Consider the following 22,273-nt stretch of genomic DNA (forward strand, 5'->3'; position numbering starts at 1 on the left):
CCCCAAGCGTACCCAGCATTTGGTAGCCTGTGTTAGCAACCCACCAGAGCAGGATGAAGCTTTTGGCTTGAATTGCTCTTACACAGTTCCAAAGCTTAGTGCATTTCCTCCCAAGAGACTGACAAATTGCGAACAGAACTACCCAAACTCAAGAAAGATTTAAAGGAGAGCATTCTCATACTTTAAAAAACAAACAAACAAAAAACAAACCACCAAACACAAAACCTGAAGAGCTATCAAAATATTTATTTACACATTACAAAACTAAAATTTGCATCACAGAAAGGACTGGAAGAGTTTTTCTAACTGGAGGTCTGAAAAGGAAAAGCAAAAAAGTCGTTGATGATGGTCGCTCTTGAATGGGCAGCTAGGAGCCCTTGAGGTTTACCATCCATTGCTCTTGAAAGACAACTGCTGGGCTCTCACCATCTAGACAGAATAGAAACCTAAATGCCTTTGATTAAACTTTAATCACATCAAGTACTTTTAAAATAATTGACAACAAAAAACACATGTTGACCACTGTGTGCTACTTTATGCACCATTGATCAGAAGGGGCAATATGAAAAAAAATATATTAAAATGAAACACCAGTTTTGCCCTTGTCCTATCTGAAATAACAGGGTAAAAGATGAAACAGTATTATTTTCTGGCAACTGAAGTGGGACTGATACACTTAGAAAACTGCCCATGTGAAGACAGCACCACAGCCATGAGGTTGCTAGCTGGAATTTGTTTCTTGTCTGGAACACTTTCAACAGTTACAAGCTGGCCTATTAACAGTGTTTCACACTCTTACCAGGACATTCACCGGAGCAAGGTTACTATAGGCATGGTTTCTTTGGAGGGAATCTAGCTTGGCCTGTTTGATGGGTAAAGTTTAGGTCTTCAGGCCAGGCATCACCCTGCACCTTCCAGAAGAATTTATTCGTAAGAACAAAACAAAATAAATAACTTTAACAAGTTTTGTTCGTGAAAGTAAGTTCTCCAAACAAAAGCCTGCTAGAGTGACCGTAGTTCTACAAAAAATATTGGATATAAACAAGACATTCAGTGAGATCACACCTAGGGGAAATTCTGGACTTGACGTGGCACTTCTGATGAGCCTTTTAGGGCACTCTATTTATAGCTCTTGTGTCTGAGGCTGCAATACAGAATTTGGATATAGAAATGGGATAAAATTGTGCATATTTAAAATTAGGTTTAAGCTTACGAACTCCACTTTAAATTTTAAATTACATTGCCCTCTTCTCAGAGGGCAACCGATACATATTCTAGTTAAACAAGCAGATACTTTTTTTTCTCTAATGGGGAGTGGTTACTGCCAAGCACCCTGCCCTGCAAAGAAATTATTTTTGTTCTTGTTATACACGCAACCGAATTAAGGGAGAAAAGAGAGAAGTTTAGAGACTATCCAAAAGACAGCCACCCAGTATTTGCACCACTACACTAGGAACTACGATTTCTTAGAGGTCTGACATAGTACATCAGTGTGACTAACTGTGTGCAGAGAACACTGCCCTGGAGAAACTGCTCGTATAAATGGTTTTTTTTAAAAGAAAAGCTCTCATGATCAGCTTCTTCCCTGCTGTATTGTCATTTTATTTACAGGGGATAGTGTGGGGAAAGGATCATTCAAAACTCAAGGTACAAAAAAAGCAAGGGAAAGATCTGGGGAAGGCAGAACCACAGTCTCCAGCCTAACAGAACAAAATAGCTTTTCCACTTCCTTCAGTTTATTCAACAGTCCAGCGCCTCTCAGACACATTTCTCACCTTCTCTGTGGATAAGCAGAACCACCTGAAAGAGAATTAAGGAAAATGCTCCAGCATTCATCACAGACACCACACACACATTGCCACATCTTGAGATGATGTGTTTTGTTCTGCAGTGCTAGGAGCATTCCACTAGTTCTTCACTTTGCAAAGATGCCAAGAGTTTCCAGGCAAGACACTGAAACTGTCTGAAGAGCACATCATTTCATCATTGAAGCATAAACTAAGCTCTTCCACTCTTCCTCCTGGCTGTTTTCTTGCACAAGTGTTTCACTATGAGACTAGTGCTGGTGCATTCTCCTTATTTTCTTTCTGTGTCACCGTCTGCAGGTACTTCAGTCGCATGGGAGGGAGCTGCTCATAGAGGTCAAACCCCAAAGGGGTCTCTGGATTCAGCAGCCTGTAGTAGAGTAGGTGCTTTTTCAAGGTCTGAAGAAACAAACAGCAGCCATTAAGCATGTCTGAAAATAATCTAATCTTTTCCACCCTGTTTCCAACACAACACAGTGACGTGCCAGATAGCACAATTCCATCACACCCTGCATATTTGATTGCATCATCTTCAATAGAAGAGCTACAAAATGTGAGTTTCTGCCAGGAAAATTCACTTTTGATTTGCATGAGCTTTCCTCTCCTGAATACAACTCTACTGTTTCCTTCACAACCCCTCACAATGCCCTCTTGCCAGACACCCAAACAGGGTTTTGAGTGGGATCTAAAAATTTAGCCTGGAGGCTAAACATAAAAGCCAAAATGACCCAGCTCTGTCAAAAAACTGATAGACTTTGACAAGCTCCCCGAGAAAAAGAGAAACTTTACATTTGTTTTGTTCTTTTTGGGGGAAGCATCCAACCAAGGGTCAAGGGAGATCACTGCTGACCACTTATTCATAGTTGTCTTAGAATCAACCCTCTAGGACCTCTCACTATCCAGATATAATGTTGCTTGGGCAAGAGGTACAGAAATACAGTACAGAAGATTCATTTAGGTTCCAATGGGCTCAGTGCTTTCAGTTCAATTACTACAAGAACTGGATAACAGTATTTATAGCCATTCCAGATCAAAATCCTGCTGCTAATTTCCTTGTATTCTCAAATAAGCAAGGTAGTTAAAACACAAATTTCAAAAGCCAAAGGTAAATCTGCAGGAGTACCATGTCTAAAAATGCAAGTCCCAGTGGCACAGACTGAACTTCACAGATCCTACCTCATCCACCAACAGCCACGTCTTCCGCAGCATGCTTTTCCGAGCAGCATCAGTCTCCTGGGAACAAAACACACACTTTGCTTAATATGGCATGACGCTACCTTTGCTGATGTGCACACAGCACTCCAGGAGGATGTTTTGCTCATTATGATGATGCTCCAAAGAGCAGGTTGTTCTATCAGAAAGGGCTTGAGATGGCTATCACTTGGATACTGCCTCTCTTGTCCTTCTCCTGACCTGAAACTCTGCTGACTTTCCAACTTTCAGGTGCAGTTGTAGGTCAGAGGTGAAGTGTTAGCACAAGTAAACACTGCTAGAGGACCCAAGACCATGGAGGACTTCTGCTTGGTTATTCAAGCAAGGTGAAAGATCACTTTGCACATTAAGATTGCTCCAGGCAAAGGCTAAACCTATTACAAGCTCTCTCTGCTTGATCACCTCCCTCATCCTCTCTGCTTCATTCTTTCCCCACCATAGCCCACATAGTTTCTGGCTTCAAAGGCTTATGTAGGACTGGCTACCACTAATGCAAGTGTTTTAGGGTATCATGAACAAAAGCTGCTGTCCAGGGTCAGTGATTCACCACCACAAGCCACAATGGACCCTTGGGAAGAGCAGGTGCAGAACCCAAAGCTTCCAGTCGTGAGGCTCTGCTATCCATTACCTACCTGCATCGTGCTGTCTTGGGAGAAAATAAAGCTGTTCACATGAGCCACAGCCACCACATAAAGAACAGGGCACCAGGTGTGGCGCAGTGCACCAGTTACCAGCGTTCGGAAGTAGAGTCGCAGGAGGTTCAAGTTATCCTCGGGAGGGGAAGTGTATCGCTCAAGAGGCACAGGAAACTGCAACAAACCCACCCAGAGGCAACATTACAATTTTTGTCAGGGTTTAAGTAGTGAGGGAAAGTTCATTACTCTGTGGTGTCCTTCCCCAGCTGTTTCTGTGTGCACTCCCATATAACATAGAATCATAGAATGTCCTGAGTTGGAAGGGACCCACAAGAATCATCAAGTCCAACTTCTGTCCCTGCACATGACAACCCCACAGTTCACACCATGTGTCTGAGTGTGTTGTCCAGTCTCTTCTTGAACATTGTCAGGCTTGGGGCTGTGACTGCTCTGAGTGAAGAACCTTTTCCTAATGTCCAACCTGAACCTCCCCTGGCACATCTTCCTGCCATTCCCTCAGGTTCTGTCACTGGTCACTAAAGAGAAGAGTTCAGCACCTGCCCCTCCTCCTCCCCTTGTAAGGAAGCTGCAGACATGATGAGGTCTCCTCTCAGTCTCCTCCAGGCTGAACAAACCAAGTGACTTCAGCCACTCCTCATACAGCTTCCTCTCCAAACCCTTCACCAACTTTGTAGCCTTCCCCTGGACACTCTCCAGGAGCATGATGTACCTCGATGGCATGACCCCTATTTTGAGCAGAGTTGTTACAGCCCACACTGACTAATGTGACACGCCTTTGACAAAGCATCCTCAAGACCTCCTCAGCTTTATGGAGAGATATTTTACTGGTGAAATCACTGCAGATGCTTTTTGGCACAGGTAGGAAGAGCAGTTTCAAAGTGAGGAGACAGAGTACTTTCAACAGCACCATATCCTGCTCATGTACCAGAGAGGTTCACACTGATCTATGTGTTTAGCCAGAAAAGGAAAGCAGTTATATGTGCCAGAATTAATGTTGCTGTTAAGTGAAGTTTCCATCATTTTTTGACTTCACTGTTTGGCTTCGAAAAACAGGTTAGAAAAGCTTTTAGTAACAACTTGGTTTTGTTTGCTTTTCCCCTCTCCAGAAGTCCAATTTTTATTCTTCTCAATTTTGAGGTAAGTTCTCTAGGCTAAAATTACATATTTCACTTTGAAGCATCTTCTTTGCACAATTAAAGACAATCATTGATTTTATGCAATTCAGAAAGCAGTCTGCCCGCTAGGGTACTCCTACTGCCCACTAGGGCATTTTTAACTCAAGACAAAAAGGGAAAAAATGCAGAAAAACAACACCTCCTCAAGTGGCTTTGCTCAATTTTTCCAACACATGGTTTGTTTTCAACCAACACTGCACTGAGAACATTGTTCAAAGTACTTGGCATTTATAAAATTCCTAAGCACAAGAAAAACAATCTGCTTTGAAATGCTCTCACTGTAATGTGTGCCACAACTCCAATGGTACTGAGGGATCTGGTGTTGAGGGATCAAGACAAGATAAAGCATGTGACATAGAATTACGGCTATCAACTGCAATATGGTTTTCAGCTCTGTTCCTACATCTATTTGTGGAACTGAAATAGACAGGGAAGGGCTACTGGGAACATCAAGAGAGCAGAGAGCTTACCATAATGAACAGGTCAGAATATCTTGGCTTACCTGGCTTAGGAAACAAAGGCTCATCTGGCCATAATGATATAGAAAAACTGGCCACAGAGCTACTACAACTAGAGCAAAAGTACTGCAACCACACAATGGTAAACTGCCGGTTCACAGTTGTTTGGAAAAAAAAAAAAAATAATGAAAGGCTATCTTTGCATTAGCAAACTTCAGGATAGATCAGGTATTGTCTGTCAACTGACACAGAACTTAAAGCCATCTAAAATCCATCTCTTGTGCACTGCTCATTCAAAAGAAATGCAGTCCTGCACTTGACAGATCAAAGTTTCTTGCCAAGTTACTCAACAAAGTATGATTCCATTATAACTAAATGTGGAAACATGGTTGACAGGGAAAATGACTGGTTTACAACATGCAGTGAGCAAGCAAAAGGTTCTCACCAAGGTGAAAAAAGACTTATTTAAGGGAAAGGCAATTGCTGGCAGAACATGAGGTGCACACTAGCCCTTTATACATATAGGCCATAAATTAGAAGATGGTTTCCAATGATTAGACCAAGCAGGGTGTGGGACAGTTTCCACTGAAGACTGAACAATTTCACAGCTCCTGCCCTCCACAAATACACACTATCTGCTCTCAAAACAAAGTTCAACAGGTTTCTGAAAATGATTATGTGACAAGGGCCTGCACCTACAGGGGCTGGACTCTGTTCTCCAGAGACTATCCCTCAGGAGAAAGGGAAGTGCTGGGAGGATGCCCAAATCAAGGTTGGAGAAGCACAAGCCAGAGCCGAGTAACCGAGAAATATGCAGTGACAGGCAAGTGCCATAAACCAGGATTACCTGCTGGAGCGGCACTCCCAGTGCCCGCAGGATACTCGTGTGCTCCCCAAAAACAGCGAGACGCAGATGAACACTGAAACGCTTCTGTAGAGGTAGAAGAACAAAGACTCCAAAGAGTGGATCTCCAAAGGAGACACCTTCAAACTGCACCAGGAGACTTATATAGAGATCGTGGAAGGATGCCAAACCAGGGAGAGGAGCATCCAAGTTCAGGGAGTCCAATGTCTTGGGTTGGCAATACACAGAGAGAAGGGCAGCTGTGTAGTGGTGGATTGGTGCTTCTAGAAAGAGGTCACCACCTGTGAGGAAGACACACATGAGCCGTGCGAGTTTGGCAGCAGTAGGGATGCTCTGAAGGGTTTTAGCGCGCCAGGTTTCCAGTAACAAGACCCACTGCAGGTTCCAGGTCACAGTGTTGACAAGATCAAGTGGGAGAGAGTTCAGTACAGCCCCACGTGTCTCTGCATTAGTCACTTTGTTGTAGAGGCTGATAAGCGGAAAGAATGGCCAGTCTGAAGGCAGGATGGGCCCTTTGACCTCAGGAAGCAACATGGACTGGATGAGGTAATTCCGTCCTTGGTAGGATGCTTTGGAACGTGTAAGGGTAGGCTGCAAGTGGACAAAATGAGAAAGGTAGCAGGAGCGGATGAAAGGCAGATTTTGGTACGATTGTCTCAGCAGGGCACCACGAGTAGCCTTTGGAAAAAATGCTGCCGCAGAGCCAGGCCGTGCCAGTTTGGCACTGGTACCCAGATGCAGGATATCAGAGAAGTCAGCTGCTTCTGGCCCTCCAGCTTTCCCTTCACTGTAAGGTAAAGACAAACATCAGTTTAAGAGACAAAAAAAATCAAACCAAAACACTACTACAATACATCAAACAAACATAACACCACAGAAATTAATCTCTACAGTCTTCCTGGATCAGGGAGCATGGTAAATGTGCAGCACTCACAAAACTTTGAACAGCATTCAGCTGTGATAATTCTGAGTGTCAGTAAAGCATCAGCTTCCTTGGCATCTACAGGGAATTCACAGAACTACATTTGGAGTTAGCAACACTAAGGCCTTGCCACGAAAAAACTCCACACGCCAGCAGTCTGGTGTGGAGGTTGCAACCTGTCCAGAGAGGCAGTCTGCTTATTATACCAACACAGCTGTCAGGGTGCTCAGATGAAATACCACATATCATATAGGCCTATATGAATCAATGAGACAATTCTTGAAACAGTATCTTTGCAGCTGGTAGTGGCAAGGTCAAAGGAACTATACAGACGAGCAGTTAGAAACTGGGGGTATCTTTGTCAAATCCATGTGCCACAATCTCAGACCAGAGACTGGTCATGGTATCAGATTACTTGCCAAATTCTCATGAAATGGCACCACTATAGCAGATTTGGTGAACAAAAAAACCAAAAACAAAACACAGAAATATCATTTCTGGAAAACTATAGTATCTCCTTGCAGCACCCTGGTCCAACCTCCTACAGGGATGTACCATGACAAATTTCAGAGAGATTGTGATGAACAAGATAAACTGCTACCATTTTCTTGAACAGACATAGGAGGCTTCACATTCGAGACGCTCATGATTTCTTCTGGTGCGAGGTGGAAGACATCACAGTTGTCAAATGAGGAAAAATTTGCATAAGAACTTGTATAATAAGGGTTTGAGGAAGACTTAATAAGCTTTTCAGGCTACATCAAATTCCTATGTATTTTCTAGACTCACTACTCTCAGGATGGCAGATGCTGGGTCTCAGTGAGAATCAGTGCTATCAGGAATTGCACAAATCTTATCACAGAGGCTATCAGAAGAAACTAGTCACATTTCTCAACATTGGTACACTGGAGAGAAATCTGCAACTGCACCGCTTGTCTGATTAGACGGCTCCATGACTGGAGAATATGACAATGAGTAACTAAAGTTTGAACACAGGCCCTATTAAAAGCCAAAAGTTATGACAAAACTGCAGTGCCAATGTGACCTTTTCCAGTTTTCCCAAGTATACCCGTGTTCCAGACTACAGAAAGGAAAAAATTCAAAGCTTACGGAAGAAACTCTGGATTAAAGGCCAAATCCAGTAGGACCTCGTGAGCCAGATGCTCACTCCCTGGCAATAGCCGGCTTAGCAATGCCATGGCAACACAGTGATGCAGTGAGGCATGCTGGGCGTAATCCGGACAAGTGCCTGCCTGTACAGGAAACAAAACAACAGGTAAAAGCACTGTACTATTTGTCAAGGCAATCAACAAGGACAGGAAGTTCAACAGAGATACAGATCTCACTGGAAAGTCAGAGACTGAGGCATATTGCCAGAACAGTCAGTGTCCATACTCAGATCTTTCTGCTTCCCCCTGATTGTCTGGAAGAGTCAGATATATTTTTTAGCAGCACAATTGAAAACTTTGTTCTCACTGTATCCCAAAGACAGGCAGAAATATAATTTCGCCAAAGTATTTTGGATCTAAATCCCCACATCAGTAACTGTAAAGATATTATTTGCTAATGGGGCATAAAAGACAGCTGAAGAATCACCAGACCCAAGTCAGAGATAAGAAAGATGATGGATGCAAAGACAAGCTGCCAGTCTGACACATCAAGGTAGAGAGGCCAGTGTGAATCAATGCCTCGGGTGAAAGAAGTGTAAAGACTAATAAAGGACTAATAAAGATACCATTCTCGAAGCCAGTGTTAACACAAAGTACTGCAGGTGATACTCGTGGCGCAGGATCCACGCAGATGAGGGTGTTACAGAGGGAAGTCCGTTCTGGCAGCTCTGATGCAGATAATCCTTCAAGCCTCTGATGCCCAGCACAGAGCTGTACTATAAAGGAATCAGAAGTGGAGACAAATACTACTAAGCTCATGCTTGGAGGAAAGTCAAATATAGCCCTCTCCAAGGACTATCCCCTACCCTCTCACATAAGAAATCCTGTTGACTACTCCAAAAGGGATATTTAAAATATCCTGATAAATATCTGCTTTTCTGCCTCAGGGCTCACCTGCATCCATCATGACCACCCCCCACTGCAGGTAACCAATAGTCACTGCCTATATTTTCCACAGTGCTTTGTAAAGCAGAAGTCTGGTCAGTGGCTTAAGACATTTCTCTCTCATCTGGCCCCTGCTAGTTATTGGTTAGCTAATTCAACATAAGGAGACTTCAGAAGGCTTTGAGAAAGTTTATGCTAAGTACTCCATCTCTCAAGGGCTCTGCCATTTCCTCTTCACAGTTTGCAATCTTCCATGACTCTCTGATTCCAAAAACTCAGGACAACCAGAAGTGGGAAAAAACCTCTCCAGCTACTGCAGCACTCATTCTCGTGTTTAATTTTATTCAATTTTTTGTTATATACCCTTCAATCATTCCTTTCCTCCTCTGACAGTCAGCTAACTTATTGCACTTAGCCAAACAATTATTTCACTCTTCTCAATGCTCTTTATAAATCCATCCTTTAAGCGTCATCATCATTCATCACCTGTTCTATAATTCAAGCTTCCCAGTGTCAACTGGATATTGGAATTCAAAGACAGAAGATACTTTTCAAATCCTCATCTCACCTGTTCTGAAAGTTGGGGTATTTCTCTCTATAGTATTTTGATATTATTAAAATGAAAATACATGACAATTTCTTTTTAGTCCTACTAACATGACTCTTAAGCCTGGAAATATACAAATATGAACCTCCCTCACAAGTATATCATAATTCACCTTGAACTTACAGTGAAAAAGTCTGTTCTCACCTTGCTGCTCAGGCCTTTGTGAATGTTAGTGATGCTATTGATGAGAAACAGGAGGGCCGTGAGGAAGGGGAAAGGTGACTTGGAGCCAACCAGGCTTAGAGGAGGTTTGCCTCCAGCGCAACTCAGAGACGCAATGCTGAAGACAGATTCTGGTGCTGGGGAACAGGACAGAGGGTTGCACAAAGCAGAACATGGCCTGTGTGAACAGATAAAGAGAGGTGTCAGGTCAAAACCACTTACACTGCTGAAGCATAGTCTTGTAGGAATGTTACTGTCTGCACTGTGCCACACATCACAGTAAAATGGAAGCCCTGAAGACTGTGAAAGAAAGAAAAAAAACCCAGTATCACATTTGGTCAAGTAAGTACAGTCACCACACAAACTACTACCAGTGAATTGTCACGAACTCTCATCTTCAGCTAAAATGTTCATGACATGCAGAAGTACTGAGGCAGAGATGCACCTCTGATGTCAAACATTTGAAAGCATTGGGCCTTTGACTGAAAAAAAAATACACACTTCCCCATGTACATACATAAACCAGGCTAATAAAGCTGTCCACATAGGCAAGACATTTCAATAATAACTGGCAGACAAAGCCAAAAGGCCAGCTTATACCTAAAATGGACATTGCAAAAATGCTGCTCCTTATGTACTCATGAAATGCATAATTTTAAAGTCTATCCAGAAAGAACCTAGCTTAAATGTATGTGCCAATGACCATGCACACCGCTCTTCGTGTGCGTGTCTGTGTGTGTATGTTCACTTTTTCCGGGCAAAACTAGAACTTTCCATACCAGCAGTGCTTACGGGGTCCACATGAGACACACCATGTCTCTACAGGCAAGACCAGTAAAAGGAAGAATGACCATTGCATTGCAACTCGTTCCACTGGCATTACCTTGTAGGAGATGTGTCAACACCTCTGGGGCTCACAGAGCACCCTGAACTCCTGGCCCTAACCTGCCCAGAATGCTCAGACGAGATTGCCAAAATATTATGGCAGAGATTAGTTTACTCTTCATTTTTAACAGCCAACGTTAAGATCAGCTTAGAATTCTTGCTGATGGGCTTTTACAGTTTGACCAAACCCGTCATTTTCAGACCTCAGGGACAGGCAGAAAAGGGTCTAATGAGTGTTCCTTGTGTTGGAACCTTTAGTGCTAAGAGCTTCAGACTTCAGTTCTCAGTCATAAAAGAACATGGGCCAAATTGTTTGGTGACCATTCAAATACCGCTTAAACCCAAAGATTTCAAGGGCCCTTATATCAAATGTTCTCAGAAGCAGCAGGCTGTCTCCCTGACCACAAGTTAGGCCTTTTAGGTTCCGCTTTCTCCAGAGGATTGATCACAGGCTAGTAGCGAAGCTCCCTCTACAGCAAAGACGAGTATCTGCAGTGCTGAACAACTCCCAGAGCCCAAGACAATGCTTATGTTATCCAAACGTCTGAAAGAAGAGTTTGGTATATGGCCTTTCACTTTCCTGCAGGGGCTTTCAAGGCCTTAGTGAAGCTCTGCAGGAGCTTAAAGATGAGAGTCTAGTTTAAATCATTTTATATAGGCAGCATCACACAGAGCACATGAATGGTACACATACATGTACATATACATTCACTTCCTCGATGTAAAAGGGACTCAAATTGATGTTACTTTTTTTTAAACCCATGAAACTGAAGAAGAATCAAAGCCAAGAGTGACTAAAATCAATCTGAAATTGATATGAAAAAAACACAGGTACAGGGAAGGGAACCATGCAGCAGAACCAGTAGGAAAGGAAGAACTGGAGAACCTCTGCAGCCATCGTGCTATTTGCTCTGAGGGGAGAGAAGACAAAGCAGGGTGCAGACAGAGCCCTGCTACACTCTAATTCACACATACAGGGCACATATGTACAGGGGAAAGATGGAAAACTGCCACACAGTACAGAAATGAGGCTCCTTTAGTGTCTGGCAACAGTATCTTAGCGGTGAAATTATTTTACCTGAGCAAGTCCCACATGCTGTGTATGGCTGGCTGGCTGAGAAGGGGCTGCAGCACCTCAGATGTCAAACGTTCCAGTTCCTCTAAGTAGTCAACTGGATTGACTGATGGCTGCAGGTGACATGGAGAAAGACAAGAAAAGATGGTGAACGAAGGCACTCCAGTGAGGGCAAAAAGAAAGGTTGATTTAATTGCCTTCTCTGTGTTTATTATCTTTTTCCCAGACCACATCATCTACATAGTGGTACTGCTCCAGGTGAGAGCTGGCCCCACTGCCAGACCTCAAAGTGTTCTTATACTCAAGTATTAAAATTATCAGAGAGATTTCTTAATTATGTGAAAATAAGGTATGGGATCCTTGGGATCAAGATTCTTTATATGAAAACTTGCCCGAAGTGGCTAAACCCCCTTCCCCATACCAGCTACATGCTGGTCTTTCCTTTTAAATTGAAGATGACACAAACGTGATCAGAACTACCTTGAGAAAACTGAGTGGCACCATGAGTGTCTCCAAAACAAAATCATTAGGAAAAAAAAAACCAAAACATATATATATATAAAAACTGCATGAAGTGTGATTGACCTACCCATCAAAGCATGACCGTGGATGAACACTGCACAGAGCAGGATCTGTGGGTTTTAGAGAACCATCCAAATTCTTCCAACCCTAGTAAGCAATACTCCAGGTTGAAGGAACATGCTGGCAAATTTTAATGTTCTTTCCCTTCATTAGAATGCTTTAGGATACAGAAATACTCATTTCTATAAAATAAAATTTAATTTTACCCACTGTGAAATCCCTTTCCAGAAATCAGTAAAATCTACATGAATGTTAACCTCAGTTCTCAGTCACCTCACAAAAATATTCCAAGAAGGTCCCAGTATACACTCATCTAGTTACTATACAAGTTGATTTTTTCTGCACTAGTCCATTCAAACGTGCTACATGCAGTTCTATTTTTACATATTAATCAGATTAGCTAATCACAGATAGATGATTGAACTTTTTTTTAAGTGGAAATGAAAAAATCTTCTGTCATAGTTCAAGGACTCAAGAAATTATTTTGTCAGCCACTCTTCTGGGATATCTATAAAGGTTGAAAACGAGTATTAACCTCTTGGTTATCCTCATCCTCTAATGCTCAGGTCTTAAAGATAGCATATGAAGACCAACCTTTGGGGCACTGAAGACATCTTAGAAAGATACTGGTGGTTTCTACCACAGCCACAACTAACAAACTCAGTTGCTTTGGGCAAGTTTCAGAGGAGTTGCAGAAGTGTGAATAACCACAGCCATTAATTACCCCCATGCCCCAAAACCAGCTCTCCCAGGTCAAAACTTGGGCATGTCAACTAAGCAGCAAAGGGGAAACTTGCATTTATGTTTAGAACATGACTCTTTAACGTAGCTGAAGTACATGATGTTTTTCTACAATAGTATCACACTGATGTGCCACCTTTAGAAAACTCACTTTAGAAGATAGTCACATCCTGCAACTGTAACTGGGTTACAGAATTTGACCTTGAATGTCAGTGGGGCAGCAAATAAATTTATCTTTATTGTTTCCTGTCTGAAGTTCACATGGCATGACCCTCAACGCTCAGTCTTCCAGCCAGATCATTGCAGTGTCATTGTTCACGTGTAAGCTCTCAGACCACAGCAAATGCAAAAATGTGCAACTTGATTTAGCCCACAAGGAGAAAGGACTGCCAAAACAAATTAGGTCATATTTGTTTTGTCCTTTGGATCTCTGCAGTGAATCAGAACAGTCGCAACACTACCACGTACCTCGATCGAGACTCTGAGCCCAAAGGAAGAAAGGAAGACAATTATATTTGGCACTGCAGACCTATCTGACCCTAAATGCTATGCAGCCTAGATATGAGCTGTGGTCAACAAAATCTAGCCCTCAGCTTGATGCTTCAACGTCTGTCTCTTTCAGTATTGCCTGTAAGTTCAGGTTTTCAGAGGTAACACACAAGCTGATGCTGGTGAGATGAAAAGATGTTCTGCATTTTCAGGTCCTACCTGTTGGTTGCAAGCGCTGTAATAAACTCCCAAATAGATCATATAAGCTGTGGTCAGAGGCTGGAGAGTTTGCCAAGTTTCTGTCTGGGATATCTCCTGAAGCGTTTTTTTCAGACCAGTCTCTATGAAGGGCTGTAGGCCTGACACTTGATTCCACGCCACTGGAGGAGGTGGAATCTGTTCACCATCTTCAGAGCTGTTGCTGAAACACAATGGACCAATGACACAGGATAGCCAACATGCCTCAGAAACAATTCTTTCTCTAAATCAGCATTTTTAATAGCAAGATTTCAGGCTGCATTTAGTCTAGAAGGTGATACCTGTCAACAGCCACCAGAGCAAAACAGTCTTTGCACATTCCCACAGACCAGACCAAATCAATCCAGACAGAAAGGCTGAATGTAGAATCTACTCATGAAAGCTGAAGTTTCTCAACCTGCAATATTCTGTTTTATCAGACACACTACCTCAGTATCCAGCTTTAGTTAAAGTTTCTTGCTTTTCACCAGAAGGAAAGAAGCAAATCCTACTGATTTGGTATCTATCAAAACAACCAACCTCTTAATTCTGACCCATCTTGGTCTCTGCAGAGAGGTTCTTTCCTCTGTTCCTCAGAGAGGTTACTTTCTTTTCCCCATAAGGAACATTAAAGGGACTTTCCAGCTCCTTTCAGCAGAGCATTTGGCTAACACTGCTCTTCTGTCCCACAGCTGAATGCAGATTTTTACTTCTGCCTCTTACCAGGCTAGTAGGTAGACAGCTGTCAGACTAGACATGCCTTCTGACCCTGTGTCACAGGGAATACACCCCACCATGCAGGAATTCACATGTGGGACAATAAATCATTCAAAATGAAAGAAAAAAAGTGACAGCCAGTTCTCCAAAACAAAGAGAGGGAAGGCAAGATGCAAACTACTCAGATATGCAGAACTGGTGACAGAGAGGGCCTACCTGCTCAGCTTGGCCTGCAGCTCTGCTGTGCAGCCTGCTGTCTGCATCACATGTGTCAGCAGAGTAACCACCGCTGTAGCTCGCTGGACAGACAACTCAACCATAGGTCCGTTCCCATGGCAAGCGCTAAGGAATTCAGGCAGGGACTGCAGTATCCTCACCAGCACAGGGTAGAGATCCCTATAGTATGAATCACAGAAGAAATGAGGTTGGAAGGGGTCTCTGGAGATCATTTACAGTTCAACTCCCTGGCCAGATAGAGCAAGTTTGCCCAGGAACGCGTCCAGTTGGATTTTGAATATCTTCAAGAACGGAGAGTCCACAATCTGCCTGTGAAACCTGCTCCAGTCTTCGATCACCTTTACAGTAAATTTTTTTCTTACACTTAAATGAAATTTCCCATATTTTCATTTGTGCCCATTGCTTTTTGTACTTCCACTTCATACCACTGGAAGAATCTGGCTCTATCTTCTTTACACCATCCCATCACATATTTATAAAGATTGCTAAAATAAGATTGAGAACCATCACCACAACCAAAATAACAAAACTAAATGGACACGGAAAAAAGATGACAAGGAAAGAATACTGTCATACCAAATCCATCTGAATAGCACCTACCTAATACTCCGCTTCCACGCATTCTGATAATCTCTTGGAAAAACTACTTTTTTCTTGCTTTCCTAGTTCTCAAATTCTCAGCCAAAGTATCCACAGTTATAATCACGCAAATTTAAGGAATCTTCTGCTGTTCCTCTTTCCTCAACATTATTTACAGTGCTAAGAATTATATATAGCTTTTACTCTTTATTAACCAATACACCTGATTGGGCTGGAGAACACAAAATGCCATTGCAGAGAGAGAATGTCCCTTCTGAAACCTAACACTGGCCTCCCTTTTACTCCTCTTCAGAGCAACCCTACAACCAGCCCCGTGCTTCCAAGTCAATGCAATTACAAGAAGAAGATTCAACGCTTGAGGTAGGTCAGACTTATCCTAGTGCAGACCTTGACGGTCAAGCACAAGAACTTGTACTGAAGTGAAAGAGGAGGCAGCACACAGAATTTGTCTGCACCAGTCTGCCTCACTTGGCACGCATGCTGGTGACGGCTGCCCACAGTCTGCCTTTAGGTCATCAGATTCAATCCTACGTGTGCTGCAAACGATGTGTCTTGATGTCACACAAGCACACATTATTCATGCCTTCAAGAGGAAAAAGATGTAGCCCTAAAACATTAGGGGGGTTTCCCATAGTTCAGAGAAGAAACAACAGGATACCAGTGCTTAAACACAGGAGATAAAGGACAACCAGAAAAATGGTGATCCTCCACACAAATACCTTTAGGGAACTGTGAGTTCTACTGCAAGAGGCCAGAGAAGGGGAGACAAGACTCCCTGAAGGGAGTAGAGACTGAACCTGGAGATGCCTGTATTTGCCCCTCTGGAACAGGACGTCCATTTCCCCCGTGGTGCCTCCACTCCCAGCTCTCCAGCTTTGGACAATACCTGTAGAGATCGCAGGCCTGACCGTAACCAGCCACCACAGCCCACAGCCGGAAGGCTTCCGTGCTCAGCCTGACAGCTTCTTCCCTCGGCAGGGGCAGATCCAGTGGGTCTTCAGCTATAAATCGACTTAACCGGCTTTTCATTTCAAATTTATTAAGCTGTAAAATAACGGAACAAACAAGAATGCACACCAAAAAAAGACAAAGGGATGAGTGACAGCAGTTGCACGCAGCATTAGCTCATTACTCTGACACGCCAAAAGAGCTGCAGATTTCAATTCAGCTCATTCTAACTCTTCTTGCACTGTTCAAATCTGTCTTTATCTTGTGTAATCTTAAGGAGCGTACTCCAGAGGACCAGTAGATGGTCAATGGCTATTAGGAGAGAAATATTCCTGGAAGGAATGACTAGGTGTTACCTAATCCATTCCTAACACAAATCAACCACACTTAAATCATTCCCGACAGGGATTTATCTAACCCACACACACTCTTGTTTTGGATGCTCTCTGCAGCATTTAACTGATTTTTAAGAAATATAATTATCCTTCTTTAAGCAGTCATAAATAGAACTCTATTAGTCAAGACTACATTTAAAGATATATCGTATGAAAAACAATGTATAGAAAAGTACTGAATTGATGCCAATATTCTTTTTGAGAGGTCACAATAAATGGCTTTTAGAGGCCCTACAATCTAAATCTTTCTACAATTTTGTGTTTATTTTATAAAAAGGGTACCTCCTGCCTATTAATTTTATAAGATTATAGAATTTCGATGCCTTGGAAATGTTCTGAGGTTATTTTAGCATTGAATTAAGCATGACATGACTCATTTGCAGTTCTCTAGAAATAATTTTCATCCTCCCCAACAACTGGGTATTTTTGCTTAACCATGAAAAGGAGCTTCTCTCTCCTTCTCCCACACATACAAAAGGTTGTATGCACTCTGTCTAAACAAACGAGCTAACAATGTTTTTTTCACAACACAAGGACATATTATAGATAATCTAAAATTCAAATGCTTTAGAGACACGTTGTAGGAAAATCAATGCACACTAGCAAGAAAGCAAAGGAGCTGATGAATCAAACTATGAATTCTGACACCCCTCCTACAGAAGAGGGGGCGAAGTCAAATTTACTTCCAGAGCAGGAAGATGGAAGAATTTTGTTGTTAGCTAAAATAAATTCCTACATTGATGATTTTGATTTAGTTTTTTTTATTCTCTTCCATTCCCATGTTTAAGAGCCTGTAACAAGCCATTTGAGAGTTCAACAGCACCAAAGCCTGAGTGGCAGGAACCTCATAAGCAATTTTTGCATGCCTTGACATACCTGGAGTATACAAAGCCTGAAATAGAGTAATATTCAGAGATTTTTCTATTATGTACCTAGTACCACTTAACAGGCTTTAAATATCCCACTATCCATTATCAGCACATTATTCTATGTATTATATAGTACAGACTGGTGTTCTTCTGCTGATATTAGCAATTTCCTGGATGGTAATTTATTAGATGTTATTAAAAATACTGAACCAAAAACCCTACGAGGTGCTCATTGCATTGTAATGGCTGCTGCTCTTCATAGATGTTACACATTTATAGCACCAGTGTGATGACCTATATGAATGAATGCAATTATCTCTGAAGTGGAAAACCTGTCCAGAAGTAGATAAGAGGGGTTAAAAATACTGATAAGTGACCTCAGAGTTATTAAGACAAATGAATGTCAGGAAAGCACAAGGACAGCAATTACATCTCTGGTTTATACAGTCCTAAGCTGCCAGAACACAGGAGAGTACAGAGTATCACACACCAATGTGTGTTCTAAACAGCTGCTGTTGCTCAGTATCACTGAGCTGTGCTATGTGATTTTGCATAACTGCATCAGATAAAAAAAAAGCAGAGACAAGCCTGAGACAGCTCTTCTACTGGTACACAGGAGAAGGCATTATTATTGTGATTCTGTCAACAATTTCTTCAAAACACACATATACACAATTATTATTTCAGCTTCACCTCAGATTCACCTCCAATTAATCCTCTTTTTTTTACTTAGAAAGTAAGGCACAGAGAATAAAGGCCTTTGTAATCAGGAAAGCTCTTCTAAGAATCACTCACCAGCCTGGCTGTAGCATTTCGTCCTCCAGATGCCAACACTCTGATGAACTTCATTGCAGTAGCACAAGCAACTCCATGGAGGCTGGTAAGTAAACACCCGGGTTCAGCCACTTGGGGATCCCAATGAGTAGGGAGAAATTCCCTGACAATGGTCTCAATCAACCGAGGACAGTCAAGCAGCTGCAGAGAAACAGCAAGCACCACAAATAACTAACTGTATGTAATTACACAGATATGCAAAACACACACGCTTGTCCAACCTCCGTGCCGTAACTTTACCTGCCTCTTTTTTTTCCTTTTTTCAAACCTTTCTCTATCATTACGGAGCTCCCATAAAATGGGAGATTTACCTGGCTGCATGCTTCAGAGGAGTGCCTTGCTATGTGTGTGAGGATGTGCAGTATATCCAGGACTACTGTTGGAACAGGTCGTACCACCTCTAGGATGTACCTCAGCCGGTGCTGGATCCGTGTCCTCAAAAGTCCCTGAAAGGAAAAGAAGATTCAACTAAACCTTCTGCAAAGAGAAGGTTTTAAAATTACAAGTGAGGAAACAAAGAGAGAAGTTTCTGTGGATTTGCCAGTATGCTACCAAATGAGCAAGAGCTACCTCAGGAGAGCAGGAACAACTGAACTTCTGTTCTGAATCAGACCACTGGCGCAGTTTGGATACTTGAGTTTTCCAGAGTTTAAAACTGTAAGTAACAGGGAACAGGAAAACAAGCTTCCTTATGAAGACTACTAAAACCTAAAGTGGCTGAAAAGGGTTCTCATGCTCCTTGAATCACGTTGGACGGACACCACCTCCAACTAATGCAGCGCTGTCTGGGAGTACCTGTTACAGCAGAGAAAGTTGACAGAGGCAGAGAACAGACATCAATCTTATTTTGCAGGAAGACAGATGCAGAGAAATTACGTTATTTTTATTTTATGGTCCACAGAGCAGAAGATCATGAACAGTGGTGGTCCTAGGAAACAAATCTTCAGTTTAAGCAACAGCGTTATGCATTCCTAGTTCTGGGAAAAGGCAATTCCCCAACACCTGAGTTTGTAGCACTGATACTTTTAAAAACTTGCAGCCAAGCATGATTGTATTTCTAGGCCTAAGTTCAGCTGCTAGTTTAAACACTCATTTTTCCAACTGTGTGGAGTAATTGGGTTTTAACAGCCAATAAGCAGGTGTGAAATGGAATTTCACAACAACTGTAACAGTGGAAAATTTTAATCACAAATATCTGCTGAGGTTGGGCCACTTGGAACAAGCTAAAATCTATTATGCTGAACCAGGCAACTGCTTCCAGAATCACAAACTGATCTGACCTCTTCTGTCTACAACTCTTCTGTTAAGCTTTTTAAACAGTGTCACCTAGTAGAATACATCTGAAATCACAGAATCACAGAATGTTAGAGATTGGAAGGGACCTCAAAAGATCATCTAGTCCAATCCTCCTGCCAGAGCAGGAACACCTAGATGAGGCTACACAGAAATGTGTCCAGGTGGGTTTTGAATGTCTCCAGAGAAGGAGACTCCACAACCTCCCTGGGCAGCCTGTTTCAGTGTTCTGTTACCCTTACTGAGAAGAAGTTTCTTCTCATATTTAAGTGGAACCTCTTGTGTTCCAGTTTGAACCCATTACCCCGTGTCCTACCATTGGTTGTCACTGAGAAGAGCCTGGCTCCATCCTCATGACACTCACCCTTTACATATTTGTAAACATTAATGAGGTCACCCCTCAGTCTCCTGTTCTCCAAGATAAAGAGACCCAGCTCCCTCATAAGGGAGATGTTCCACTCCCTTCATCATCTTTGTTGCCCTGCACTGGACTCTCTCCAGCAGTTCCCTGTTCTTCTTGAACTGCCCAGATGTGGTCTCACCAGGGCAGAGTAGAGGGGAAGGAGAACCTCTCTCGACCTACCAACCACCCCCTTCTAATACACCCCAGGATGCCATTGGCCTTCTTGGCCACAAGGGCACAGTGCTGGCTCATGGTCATCCTCCTGTCCACCGGGACCCCCAGGTCCCTTTCCCCTACACTGCTCTCTAATATGTCATTCCCCAACTTATAGTGGAACCTGGGGTTGTTTCTGCCCAGATGCAAGACTCTACACTTGTCTTTGTTATATTTCATTAAATTTTTCCCCGTCCAACTCTCCAGTCTGTCCAGGTCTCGCTGGATGGCAGCACAGCCTTGTGGCGTGTCAGCCACTCCTCCCAGCTTGGTGTCATCCGCACTTGCTGATAGTACACTCTACTCCCTCAACCAAATCATTGAGAAATATATTGAATAATATAGGCCCCAGTACTGATCCTTGAGGCACTCCACTAGATACAGGCCTCCCCTGGACTCTGCCCCATTGATCACGACTCTCTGGGTTCTTTCCTTCAGCCAGTTCGCAGTCCACCTCACAAATCATGAAGCCTCTAAATGAGACCAGATGCCCAAGTACAGTAATTCATATTCCCAGTGAAGCTTTTAACCAGGGTCATTCAAATGGGTTCAAGCACACAGATCAAGTGATGTGATCACAGGTTTTAATGATTGCACCAGGCAAGAGAGTCGCATTAGCTCCACCAGGGTTTGCGATAAAGATTTCTGGTTTTAGGTCTCCTATCACTAATGTGGGATTAGGCTTAAATATGTGAGGAATTCCTTCCAAATGCTCTAACTCTTTACCTAAGAAATGCAAATATGAAGAATGAAATTATGGAAGTGCTAAGTAGCCAGCTTTTGTCAATTACAAAAAGAATGTCATTGTACAAATCTAACTAGTTCTGAACTATCTAGCTCATGTTTAACTTTGCAAAAGTGTATACAGACACTTTAATAGTGGCTAGAACCTTTTCGCTTTTAGCTCAAGTAAGTGAGCTTGAAAATCATGCCTGTATGCAGCCTTCAAGCACACCTTACAAGGTCAGCAGTGTACTTGTTGCCAATTCCCCTGGATGAAGTTTTAAATACTTAATGATACTGAAATCACACAGGTCAAGTTTCAACATTTTTAGAGATCAATAAAATTACACTCCTGGTAATATACAACAGAAACATAACACCAACAGCCAGGGAAAAGTTCTAATTCTTGTTCAGAATGTTCTTAAAGGCCTTACACAGGAGGACAGATGCTTCAAGAGCACACACAGTCACTGTGCAGAGCCTATTTTCCTAAAAAGACCTCAGGTCTAGCTCAGTGTTTACCTTTACAACATCATACCGGGCCACATCTGGATCTGGCTTGTTTTCATCCTTTAATTTTTTATCTTGAGACCTCTCTGTTCCATTTAATTCCTCCTCTTCATCCTCTTCTTCCTCTTCATTGTTGGGGACAAAAGGGAATGCAGCCATTCCTTGGTACCATGAAAAAGTCCAATCAAGATATTTCTATAAGGAGAGTAGAAGCACATAAAATAAGACTCTCACAAAGAAATCATGGAAGACAAAACATTTTCAAGGATGCTTATAGAATGCTTTTTTTTTTTATTCCCACTTCGTCCCAGGAAAACAGGAGCACAAGAAAGGGTATTCTAAACATGTACAAGCAGAATGTAATGCTTTTTCAGGGAACTGACTCCAACCTATGACCCACACACCCTTGGGAAACCATGAAAAGCAATTACTGTGAGGTGAATTAAATTCACTACACAGGTAACAGAAATGCAGCTTAACTGAAAAATGTTTAATATAAAAATAAACCATGAAGGCTCTAGAAGTTAACCTGAAATTTGGCATTTATTTGGTCTAGCCCCATTTCTGGACCTATGTGGAACTCAGGTCATAAATAATTCAGAACGA

At 42.4% G+C, this 22,273-nt stretch overlaps 1 protein-coding gene across 4 annotated transcripts in view; it reads right to left on the reverse strand.

Annotated features, from left to right (window-relative positions):
• Positions 1-226: 226 nt before the first annotated feature.
• The window catches only part of RPAP1 (RNA polymerase II associated protein 1), a 43,246-nt gene continuing 21,199 nt past the window's right edge, over positions 227-22,273 (reverse strand). For all 4 annotated transcript variants that reach the window (XM_071809186.1, XM_065839395.2, XM_071809187.1 and 1 more), the window contains exons 12-25: positions 21,680-21,862; positions 18,837-18,971; positions 18,487-18,666; positions 16,366-16,523; positions 14,859-15,038; positions 13,908-14,109; positions 11,880-11,989; positions 9,899-10,094; positions 8,829-8,978; positions 8,204-8,346; positions 6,154-6,958; positions 3,650-3,826; positions 2,982-3,038; positions 227-2,204 (exon numbers count right to left, since the gene is read on the reverse strand). In XM_071809186.1, coding sequence (XP_071665287.1) covers positions 2,049-2,204; positions 2,982-3,038; positions 3,650-3,826; positions 6,154-6,958; positions 8,204-8,346; positions 8,829-8,978; positions 9,899-10,094; positions 11,880-11,989; positions 13,908-14,109; positions 14,859-15,038; positions 16,366-16,523; positions 18,487-18,666; positions 18,837-18,971; positions 21,680-21,862 — 2,832 coding nt within the window. In that variant the 3' untranslated portion in view covers positions 227-2,048. The remainder of the gene's footprint in view (positions 2,205-2,981; positions 3,039-3,649; positions 3,827-6,153; positions 6,959-8,203; positions 8,347-8,828; positions 8,979-9,898; positions 10,095-11,879; positions 11,990-13,907; positions 14,110-14,858; positions 15,039-16,365; positions 16,524-18,486; positions 18,667-18,836; positions 18,972-21,679; positions 21,863-22,273) is intronic.

The sequence above is a fragment of the Patagioenas fasciata genome, chromosome 5 (assembly GCF_037038585.1).
Source record: "Patagioenas fasciata isolate bPatFas1 chromosome 5, bPatFas1.hap1, whole genome shotgun sequence".
NCBI classification, from domain to species: Eukaryota; Metazoa; Chordata; class Aves; order Columbiformes; family Columbidae; genus Patagioenas; species Patagioenas fasciata.